Below are 11,057 nucleotides of genomic sequence, written 5' to 3' on the forward strand. Positions count from 1 at the left end.
ACAAATTGCTTTCTGTGCTGATTATAGAACTCAGTCTCTGATGCCATTTTAAGCAACGTTTCCATTTTGAAAACACTGTCCCTTAAAGGATGCTGCAAAATATTTCAGAATTAGGCTATCTGTTTGCTTGAAATAGTTTGTCTGCTATTCACAAATGTTCCAATTATTTAAGTGTTTGTAGTTCTTTCCGCTGCGCTCCTGTTATCTATCAAAATCTAGAAATCAAAAGGGTTACATTTTTTCTCCCGGACTGAGGGTAGCGCTGTTGTGCTCAGACAGAATGGCCGTCACATTGACACACTCACAACAAGAACAAGAGGTGCTCGTATCTTACTGAAGAAGATGTGACCGCTGTCACTACAGTACAGAGGTAATCAGTCTAATTTACTGTATGAGCACGTTTCAGATGTAATATTACTGCGACTAATACATGCAAGCCGTATTAGACTGTGGAGATGATTTCTTTATCTCAATGTCACGACTTCTGTTTTGTAACAGAACACCCTTCCCCCTCATGTTCTGTGGAGATTCACTCGTTTGTGTTTGATAAAAGTGTAATAATCACACTTATATAATTATTTCTTTACCTTTACCTACCATTTCTTACCTTTTTCCATTCCTATACTATATATATATATATATATATATTCTCTCACATTTAGTTACATTGTTTTTTTAATGTTTATAAAATAAGTCTTATTCTCACCAAATAATGCATTTATTTATATGATAAAAAACAGTAATATTTTGAAATATTGCAATTTAATTCTGTTTTCTAATTTAAACTGTTTTTTAACATGTAAATTATTCCTGTGATGGCAGAGCTGAATTTTCAGCATCATTACTCCAGTCTTCAGTGTCACAGGATCCTTCAGAAGGATATATTAAAATAGCCCCACATCATCACATTCCCTTCACCATACCTATAGATTGGCATGGTGTTATTTCAGTTAGCCCTAATGGCTTTTTTGTGTTGCATTGAGAGATGATCTTATGGAAAGTGCCCCATGCCAATCTCTAGGTATGGTGAAGGGAATGTGATGTGGGGCTGTATTAATTCCAAAGGCCAAGGGAACTTTATCAGGATGCATAGTATCCTGGATCCATGAAACAACTGGCCTTTAAAAATAAAAATCTGCCTGCCTCTATGGGAGTTTAACATAGGGGTGTCTTGACTTATGCACCCTGTATTTTAAGGAAGAACATTTATTTATTTACGATACATAATTCATTAACAAAGAAATTTATGGAAGTAAAATAATGTCAAATGTTTTTGAAATAAAAAGCCTGTTGAATTGCACTACTTGAAAAAAAATAGGCATTGCATTAACCATGATTGCATTTTAATGCATTGTATTTTTAGGGCTTGCATTTTATGGGCTGAAATTCAACATGGTTGAATATTTAAGCTGTGAATATTTCAATTAAAAACATTTCAAACACATTTTCATTGTTAAAAATCCAATAATCCATATTCACCATTCATATTTAATTTCCAAAATATTCAAACTGTTTAAAAATACAACCAATAATATTCAACAGGCAATTTTCGGTCCATTTTATTTCGCTTTGCAAATTCGCTTCCACAAATTCAGTGGTTCAAATTCGACAGTAAATTCAACATTGACGTCCAGGAACTGCAGGAAAAGCAGTCGATTGCCGAGCATAATCTCCATCTGCTGTTAGTCGACCTCACCATCAGATGGTGCAAAAGCGCGTGTTGTTGACGAAGACATTCATTTATAAAATGGAAATGATTATCTGTGACAGTATATGCGGAAAAGATGAAGTTTTCATTCAATAACTTCATTGTTACGTTCCCTGTGTATTCTACATGTCATCAGCTTTCTCCACCATGAACAGGATTATAATCGGTTTCCCTCAATACCTCATACTCAAGGATTCCCTTTCCGTTGGGACAAAACGCTTAACAAATACAGTGATATGAAAGACCAATCTTGCACCTTATTGGGGATGTAGGCTGTAGGCTACTATATAGGCTACAGGCAAGAAGATGGACTCAGATTATAAACTTTACGCGCAAAGTTTCATGCTGAGCGTTTCGTGATATACTGGCATAAAATCAACACTTGATCAATTAATACTAACACTTTCTATTCTATTCTCTCTCTCTCTCTCTCTCTCTCTCCATATATATATATATATATATATATATATATATATATATATATATATATAAAGTCCAAGTCCTAAAATGCTTATGTGTATTGCATTAGCTTAAACTGGGATCATAGCACTTGCAAATTGTTTAACTGTAAATCGCTTTGGATAAAAGCGTCTGCTAAATGACTAAATGTAAAATTGGCTTGACATTGGACATTCGGACATTTAGGGACCGTCTCTAAAGTTGCATACAACATTGGCATGTACGTTTCTAACTTCAATAGCAAACTTAAATTTATTTGAATAAATATCAAAAATCCAAAGGGTGAGTATTATGCCTGACACTACATGAACACTTTACAGTTGGTTTTATGACTGTAAGTCGTTCTATTCAAATGCTATTGAAGTTAGAAACGTGTATACCAAAGTCGTATACACTTTAGAGACGGTCCCTAAATGTGCGAATGTCCAACATCAAGCCAACTTTATGCCAGTCTATCACTGGGAAACGCTCAGCTGTGCGTGTTATTCTGAGTTCTTCTGTTGAATTTCAGCCCATAAAAATGCAAGCCCTAAAAATACAATGCATTAAAATGCAAGCATGGTTAATGCAATGCCTATTTTTTTCAAGTAGTGCAATTCAACAGGCTTTTTTTTTTCAAAAACATTTGACATTATTTTACTTCCATAGAGATTAGTGTCCTTAAAGGTTGGATTTGTCCTGATTTTTTAAATTAAGGCATTAAGATCAATTTCCAAAAGATGATTTTGTACTCCTCTTTTTCTCCTCTTTTTAGTCAACTTTAGCATGGGTGTGTTCACTTATGCTATCCACTGTAGATTGCATAAAAATCCTCACAAAATGTTAAAAGGTTTCTTTAAAGGCATGAAAGACCCTAAACAGAACATAAGGGTTAATAGTTTCGTCTCTTTCAAATTCAAAAACTATTGGGACGTCCTGGTCCCTCAAGGTATTTAGTGTTTTTTTTTAAACCTCAAGAAAGTCTCGATCTCATTATAAAGGAACCATCTAACTGTAACTTTTTCTGTTTGCATATCTAACAATGGTTGTTGTGTAACTTCACCGTTTTCTCCAAAGCTAATATCTAGTTATCATAAGTAAATAATCTTATAGAGGTGTTGTTATAAAAAAAAAACTTTGCTCTTTTGTAATAATAGCATTTTGCGGGTATTAGCTACCAGATAGAAAGCTAGTTAATATCAGCTGGCAATAATTAAATGAGTACCTGGGCATGTATCAAGTGCATCTTCAAAATAACATCCTATGGGTAGATGGTTCGTAGTGTCTGGATTCTCATTCTGTTCATTAAACTCCAAAGATTGTGCATATGATATCAGCTCTGCATAAGTAAATAGGAATGAGGAAGTGTTTTATTAAAATAATTTGAAACTATCTGAAATATTTTTCCAATTATTTCAGGCATGTCACTTGTATGCAATGACCCAACGGTCCCACCCACAGACCTGTAGATTGTGCAACCATGTTGCGATTAGTCAAGACATCACTTTCTCTCTACTGCCAGCGGGCTCAAGTAACAACTTCACTCCTCACAAGGCCCAACTCCTCGATCGTTCATGAAGAGAACCTGGTTACCGTAGACGCCTTGTACGACTTGTCCGTAGACATCAGTAAAGTCCGGAAGGTGAAGGGTTGGGTGTTGCGGCAGAGCCCCGTATACGTGAGCGAGACTGCCGCCCTGCTGAGGGACATGGGGGCTAGCGGGCCTGTCATCGCCCGTGTTTTGGAGCTCCATCCTGAGGCCATCCTCTGCAAACCTGAGCAAATGGAGGCGCAGAAAAAGCTGTGGATGTCTGTGTGCGCCAGCCAGAAGGATCTGGTAGGAATCATTGAAAAATTCCCCGCCTCGTTTTTCTCCTCGTCCTCTGATCACGACAACCAGAAGGCCAACATTGTGTATTTCCAAACGCTGCATCTTAACAAGCGCATTATTAGCAAGCTCATGGCCAGCGCCCCTCAGAGCTTCAGCCGCCCTATGAAGCAAAACGAGGAAATGATCCAGACCCTGCAGAAGACCTATTTGGACTTGGGTGGGAAGGAGGACAATCTGAAGATCTGGTTGCAGAAGCTGCTTACTCAGAATCCTTATGTGCTTCTCAAGCCCCCCGAGGTCCTGCGCGAAAATTTGATGTTCTTGCGCGACAGGGGCTTCACCAGCAATGAGCTCTTGCGGCTGCTTTCCAAACTGAGGGGTTTTGTTACTGAGCTGAACCCTGAAAGCATGAGACTCACCCTCAGCTACTCACAGGAGACCCTGGAATGCACAGAAGCAGAGTTTAGGGAGGTCGTACTTCAGTGTCCAGCCTTGTTATACTATTCTGTGCCTATACTAGCTGATCGCTTCAATGGACTCCTCACCGCTGGAGTAAGTATTGAGCAGATCATGGAGACTCCCACAGTGATAGAACTGACAACACAGATTGTTCAATATCGCATTCAGAAACTGCGCTCTTTTGGTTATGATGTACGTACTGGCAGCCTGGAAGTCCTCAACGGCACCAAAAAGGACTTTGAGATGAGCTACGGGAAGCTGTGTTTTAGGCGAGAGAGGCCACTGTTTAATCCAGTAGCTCCACTGCGAACGGAAGATTAGATTTCTAATCCTAACCCTCAATCCCTAACCCTCACCCTCTAACCCTAACCCTATGGAAGCCCGTTTCCACCACAGAATAAAACATTTTAAAATGTAATTGTGACTTTTTATCTCAATTCTGACTTCATTTCACTCAATTCCAAGTTTATTCTGAATTTATTTCTCTGCAAATCTGAAAAAGTCCTAATTGCATGTTTTTAACACAATTCTGACTTTATTTGCCCCAATTCAGCAAAAAGTCAGAAGTGCGACATATAAATTGGAATTGCATAGAATTGTGTGCAAGTTTTTAACAAAAGATTCTGACTTTATTTCTTGCAATTTCAAGTTTACATTTTGCAATTTTAAGCTAACATCGTGCAAGTTTATATCTCGAAACTCAGACTTTCTTCTTCAGAATTGCTCGTTTTTTACATACAATTCTGACTTTATTTCTCACAATTCTGAGTTTATAGAGAAAAAATTCAGAATTGTGAGATAACATCTGAATTGAGATAAAAAGTCGCAATGACCTTTTTAAGTTTTTATTTCATGGCAGAAACAGGCTTCCGATCGTGATTAAGATTGTAAGTGCTAAATCTATTAACGGTGTTTTCCTTTGTTTTCTGTATGAATACATTTATTTATTTATATGAATAAGATAAATGATTGAAGATTCTGTTTATGTTGTGGAAGTGATTCTTTCCAAATAAATGTCAACCCATATTGTGCTCAAAGAAAATGTAATTTCTCGACTTTACATTGCACATTTTGCGATTGTGGCACTGATTCATTAGTTGTATTGTCATATACAGACATGTTGTGCCAAGAAATTGATGTCGCTTTTGAAATTCCTCATCTGAGTCTCTCATAATGAACAATGTAAAATACCTCTCGGAGGTATGCATTATGCAGATAAATATTCAGATCAATGAATGTTTACCCGTATGGTGCCAAATCTCATTTGCAAGCATTTCCCAATATTTTGGCCTCTGGGCAGCATTTTGAGATAATTTTGTGCTTTTTAATGATTAGACTAAAGACTTTACTGGAATCTATAATGAAGTTACATTACATATTGCCTTGTGGCATCTGCTGTTTACACGGTGGACTTTATGATTTCTTTAATGGTAAGCTATTCAATTTCTTACAAGCTTCTCATAGCCTCTGAAATCAAAATAAGGATGTTTCTGAGTTTGATTAGAGTTGATAATTAAATTAATTTATGCATGACATTTTTGGGCAGGTTTCATTCATATTTATCGCTGTTCTGATGTTTCCACATCTCCAGATTTTCTGCCTCTCTCTTTTGTTCTCTATTCTTTGTCCACTCATAGTGTACGGGCCAAACGGATGGCTGCTTTATCCTGCAAATGACACTTTGAGTTATACCCGAACACATAGGAGGTTAATAAGCGGGGGTATAAATAGCTCTTTTTCATTTGAAATGTGACAGTGGGTATTATTAGCAAATGTTACACATTAATTTTATGGGGCATAACTCAGAGAAATTATGAAAATAGATGACATGCAATTAAAGTATATAATTTCCTGCCCTGGTCTTTGCATGCTGGAAAATTAAGGTGGTAAATATTCCATGCTGAGGTCATGCTGAAGCATGCCGCTGTCCTCTGTGCAATCTGCTCTCAGATCTCCTAATCAGAGTGGTGTCCAGAAAAATCTGCTTTATGTAGTCATGAGACTATTTTTACAGATGTCAATGTGAACATTGTGGATTTAAAAACTCAAACAATTCAGAAAATTTTCATGATTTATCAACTTTTTTTATTTTGTCAAATCAACTCAAGATTATTAATGTGGTTCAGATAACATGATATTTTAAGTTTCTGTTGATTAAACCAATCTCCATAGTATTACAAATTTTTTTTAATTTTAATGGACTCAAAATTATATATATATATATATATTTAACAGTTTACCAGCCTTTCATGTTGCTGTTGGCTGAGTGACTTTATGCCACTCCTAATGCAACAATTCAATTCAGCTTGGCTTTGTTTGATGGCTTGTGACCTTCCATCTTCCTCCTGATCGCATGATAATGTTCCCGCAGGACAATGCTCCATGCCACACACAGCCAGGCCTATAAAGGTGTGGATGGAGGACCACCTGATCTAGAGTCTGTCATGGCCAACCCAATCTCCAAACCTGAACCCCACTGAAAAACCTTTTTTGTTCCTAGCTGTTGACTCCATCTAGTGGGGAAAGGCATTCGCTGTTAATGTACACTGGAGATTAAGCATTTATTCCAATATATACGTATTATCCCAATTGTTTGTGGTCATTAAGTTGTTGCACACTTAAAATTTTAATTTGTTTTAGAAATTAACTTTAATATAGCACCAAAGATAATTTAGTAAACAAGTGTATAGAGTATCACAAATCTGAGAACTGCATACAAAGCACACACACACACACACAGCAAAAAAATGTATACTAACTGCAGTAACGCAGTTTGCACAGCAGATAGTATGTATACACAAACCAAATGTGACTACTGTGTCCCATCCTTTGATTCACTTGTGTCACCATGGTGACAGTGAGATGAGTAAAACTGGATCTGGTGAGTGGTCATAAACTGTTTCATGTGTAATCGTGAGGGAAGTGCTACTCATCACTGGAAGCATTGTCTGATTCCATCTGCTGTTTCATATCATGTGTGGTGTGATTTCTTATGTAATAACTGAGCAAAATAACACATGAATATTAGGAAAATGATAATGGGATTCATAGGGTTTATATACCTGTACTGTAGAAATGGATATGGTTTGGATGGTGGTGAAGTACCACAAGTTAGCTGCTAACAGAGCCTTTGAGATAAAGTGTTCTTCTGTGCAATAGAGTGGTGCAGGTATGACATCAGAACCCGCAAGTCTAATTCGCCGCTGGTTCCTTCGAGATTTTCCTGTGGGGTTTTATAATGAGTGTTTTCAATTTATGAGTAAAATAAAGCCTACGGTAACTTGACGATACTTTGACGTTTTGTTCTACAACGTACACTGCACACACTCACACCCAAAACTGTCTTATCTAGATACGTATTAAAGGGTTAGTTGACGCTTCAAAAAGTTCATTAAGAGATTTTAAAACTAATCTATATAAATTGAGCAGTTCAGTCCAATTTTTTTTGATCGCTTTATATGATGAACCGATTTAATTTAGACTTTGATTCACATATAAACATTGATCAGCAAACATAAACAGAAGCTCAACCGAACATGCTTGACACGTGAGAACAAACCTCTTGCAGAAGCTCAAATGGCTGCGTAACACGAAAATGAACCTCATTGGTTCTCGCACGTTAAGCGAACATACTTCAGCTTCCGTTTACCACAACTGATGTGTGTTGATGAATGTTGTGAAGATAGCCTAAAATAAAAGCCTAAATTCAATCTGTTCATCATATAAAGCGATCGTGTCTCTTCAGAAAATTTTGACTAAACCGCTCAATTCATTTGGATTAGTTTTACAATCTCTTTATCAACTTTTTGAAGTGGCAAAGTTTCAGTTGTGTAGCTGCCAATGGAGGGACAGAAAGCTCTCGGATTTCATCAAAAAGACCCTCATTTGTGTTCTGAAAGACGGGTTGAGAACGACAAAACTAGTGTTTTTCAATATGGGTGTGTGCAGTTTATGTTGTAGAACAAAACGTCAAAGTATTGCCAAGTTATGTTTACCACAGGCTTTGTTTTACACATAAAAAAACAAACAAAAACATTATAAAACCCCACAGGAAAATCTCGAAGGAACTAGTGGAGAATTAGTCTTCAGGGTTCTGATGTCATACCTGCATCACAGTGTATAGTTAGATTCTATAAAGCTGACATAACTGTATTAAAAACAAATAATATGCTGTAAAATACTGTTTCATACTATGTAAATATCTAGCATCAACAACAAATCAAGCTTCACGTTTGACAGTCTTGATTCCAGTCCTCACGGCTTTGGTTTTAAGTTTCTTTCTTGAAGACTTGAAATTGAAATTTAATACCATTTTCTTCATGAATTTCATCTGGTACTCCCGGAAAGCTATAAAGAAAATATACAAAGACAAATCAAGGTTATATAGTTGACTACAACTGAAACGAGAAGCATCAAAAATACATTTTCATCACTGAAAATTAAACTTTAACTCAAATAAAGTAAATATAAAATCCGTATTGTAGTATCTCAATGATACTAAAATAACCAACACAAATAAATAAAAAAACATCAGTGCTCAAATGAGGTAAGTATTATCATTGAAACACAAATAATAAATCAGAGGATAATCCTACCCCTTTTGTTTTCTGAAAACGTTGCGGTCAAACTTTGGGAAAAACACATCGCAGTCAAAGTCGGCCATGATGTTGGTGAGATAGATGAGATCACACCATGGATGCTCAAGACTTTCCTAAATAGCACAGTTACAAAAATAAACTAAATTATTGTATTAATAAACATTTGCATATGTAAACATTGCATAAATCAGGCTTCTCACCTTATACACTTCTGGGCCCCCTAAAACCCAGATGGTCTCCACAATGTGACATAAAGGAGGCTCAGAAACCAGGCGAATTACTGACTCAAAATCCTTACACAGATAGTGGGCACGTGGAGGATCTGCACTGAAGTGATGCAAAATAATCAAACGAACTTGACGTACAGTAAATAAACACAGACATCAGGGTAAGTAAAAAAAATGTAAAGAAGAAAAAACACCAAGGCTGCATTTAATTGATCAAAAATACAGCACAAACTGTAATATTGTGAAAAAAGTATTACAATTTAAAATAACTTTTTTATTATTATTTTAATTATTATTTTTTAAAAAAATATATTTTATTATTTTAGATGCATAAAAGAGTGTAGATGCATAAAATTGTTTATAAATGAATATGCTTACTTCAGCTTCCTGCTCAATACCAAATTGATGCAATTGGCCAAAGGGAAGACTGTCTCAGGACAGGAGAACCAGCTGACTCTGCCCCAGACAACCAGGTTCTTCTTCCCTGAGGTGCACACCAAAATAAAATTCTTTCATTTATTTTGTCTTCATACGTACTATAAGAATTAAGCTCACTGTGCCAATTAGAATATAAATCAAACCAAACATTAAATTAACCTTACCAGGTGCGGACACAGCTGTAATTGTATCCAGAAAGAACTGAAATTCTTTTCTGTGAACAACATGAGCACATTAGGCATATTGTGTGCCATTTGGATATATTAATACAACTTTGTTAACTGCATAGTGTGCAAAATGCAATTTGAACTGCATGACAAATATCTTTGATGTGTTTAGCTTTCAAAGAAGAAGGGCTGTGTGCCTAAATCTAAACTAAATCAGAGTTGAGCCAAGGTTATCCTGCATGAATGATTTTATTTAATATTTATGGCTGAACAGGCTTATACCAACATAATATTCTATACAAGAAAGATTAAAAAAACAACAACAATTGGTTACAACCACTATGCTATCTGTCTGCATGATGTTATCTCTTATCTGGAATGGGTGGGCGTTGGGGTGCTGCTCAAAGTTTCCACCCCTCTAATTCAAAAACCTGCTGACAATGACATTCAGTTAGAGTTCTAAAGTTCAATGGCATATTCCACGAACAGGACACAAAATAGGGCGTCAAAATCAATTGTTATTATAGGCTAGAGTCAAGGAAGACCTCTCTTGACAGACACAGGTGATGATTTGATGTTTTTAAAATGAACTGCTTTCCATGCTAATCTCGTTTTGTGTTATAAAACAATTTATATGAGCTAATATATATCTTTTTTTTTCTCACAACATACATGAGATTTTTGTGCCTCTAATGCTAAAAAAGTAAAGAGACTGTGTGTACGTACGTCAATGTTCGGTCAAAAATTCGCCAGACGTCGCGTCGTTTATGAATTAATTTGTTTATTCAGTCATGTCTAATATAATTTACAAAATACAGGTATTCCAACTGCATAAAATTACTGATGATTTGGTATCTCTTACGGAAGACTCCAGGGAAGCTGTCCGTTCTTTCCTATGCCCATGTCCCTGCAGGCAGCCGCGATGAGCCGGATTGGTTTGCACATCTCCTCCCCTTCGATGTTCATCGCCATCATTTATCACTTTCACTAAGAGCAGATTATCTGGTTTCTTTCTGTTACAAACTACCGTCGTCCATTGGGCTTTGGTTGAGGTGTTTGCTTCTTTCTTCGACCTCAAACCCAGTTAGATTATGGGGCATTTAAATATCTGTTTGGTTCACCATGTGACATCCAATGGGAGTGGCTGGATATAATAATCAGATAAGTAAAAACCTTTGCTACTTGATTATT

The 11,057-nt window shown here is 36.4% G+C and overlaps 2 protein-coding genes across 2 annotated transcripts; one reads left to right on the forward strand and one right to left on the reverse strand.

The window, feature by feature from the left end:
• Positions 1-258: 258 nt before the first annotated feature.
• mterf2 (mitochondrial transcription termination factor 2) lies at positions 259-5,971 on the forward strand. The gene is made up of 2 exons (XM_077193505.1): positions 259-370; positions 3,566-5,971. Exon 2 carries the CDS (start codon positions 3,627-3,629, stop codon positions 4,755-4,757), a length of 1,131 nt encoding a protein of 376 aa, XP_077049620.1. The 5' UTR covers positions 259-370; positions 3,566-3,626; the 3' UTR covers positions 4,758-5,971.
• A 533-nt stretch (positions 5,972-6,504) lies between these two features.
• Positions 6,505-10,988, reverse strand: LOC143696799 (dihydrofolate reductase). Its single transcript, XM_077193507.1, has 6 exons — positions 10,729-10,988; positions 9,864-9,913; positions 9,640-9,745; positions 9,235-9,361; positions 9,032-9,147; positions 6,505-8,783 (listed from the first exon to the last, which is right to left on the reverse strand). The coding sequence occupies exons 1-6, from the start codon at positions 10,839-10,841 to the stop codon at positions 8,705-8,707; spliced, it is 591 nt and encodes a 196-aa protein (XP_077049622.1). The 5' UTR covers positions 10,842-10,988; the 3' UTR covers positions 6,505-8,704.
• Between the last annotated feature and the right edge of the window lie 69 nt (positions 10,989-11,057).

This window comes from Siphateles boraxobius, unplaced genomic scaffold, assembly GCF_051911475.1.
Source record: "Siphateles boraxobius isolate OS27281-9 unplaced genomic scaffold, OSU_SipBor_1 31, whole genome shotgun sequence".
Lineage (NCBI taxonomy): Eukaryota > Metazoa > Chordata > Actinopteri > Cypriniformes > Leuciscidae > Siphateles > Siphateles boraxobius.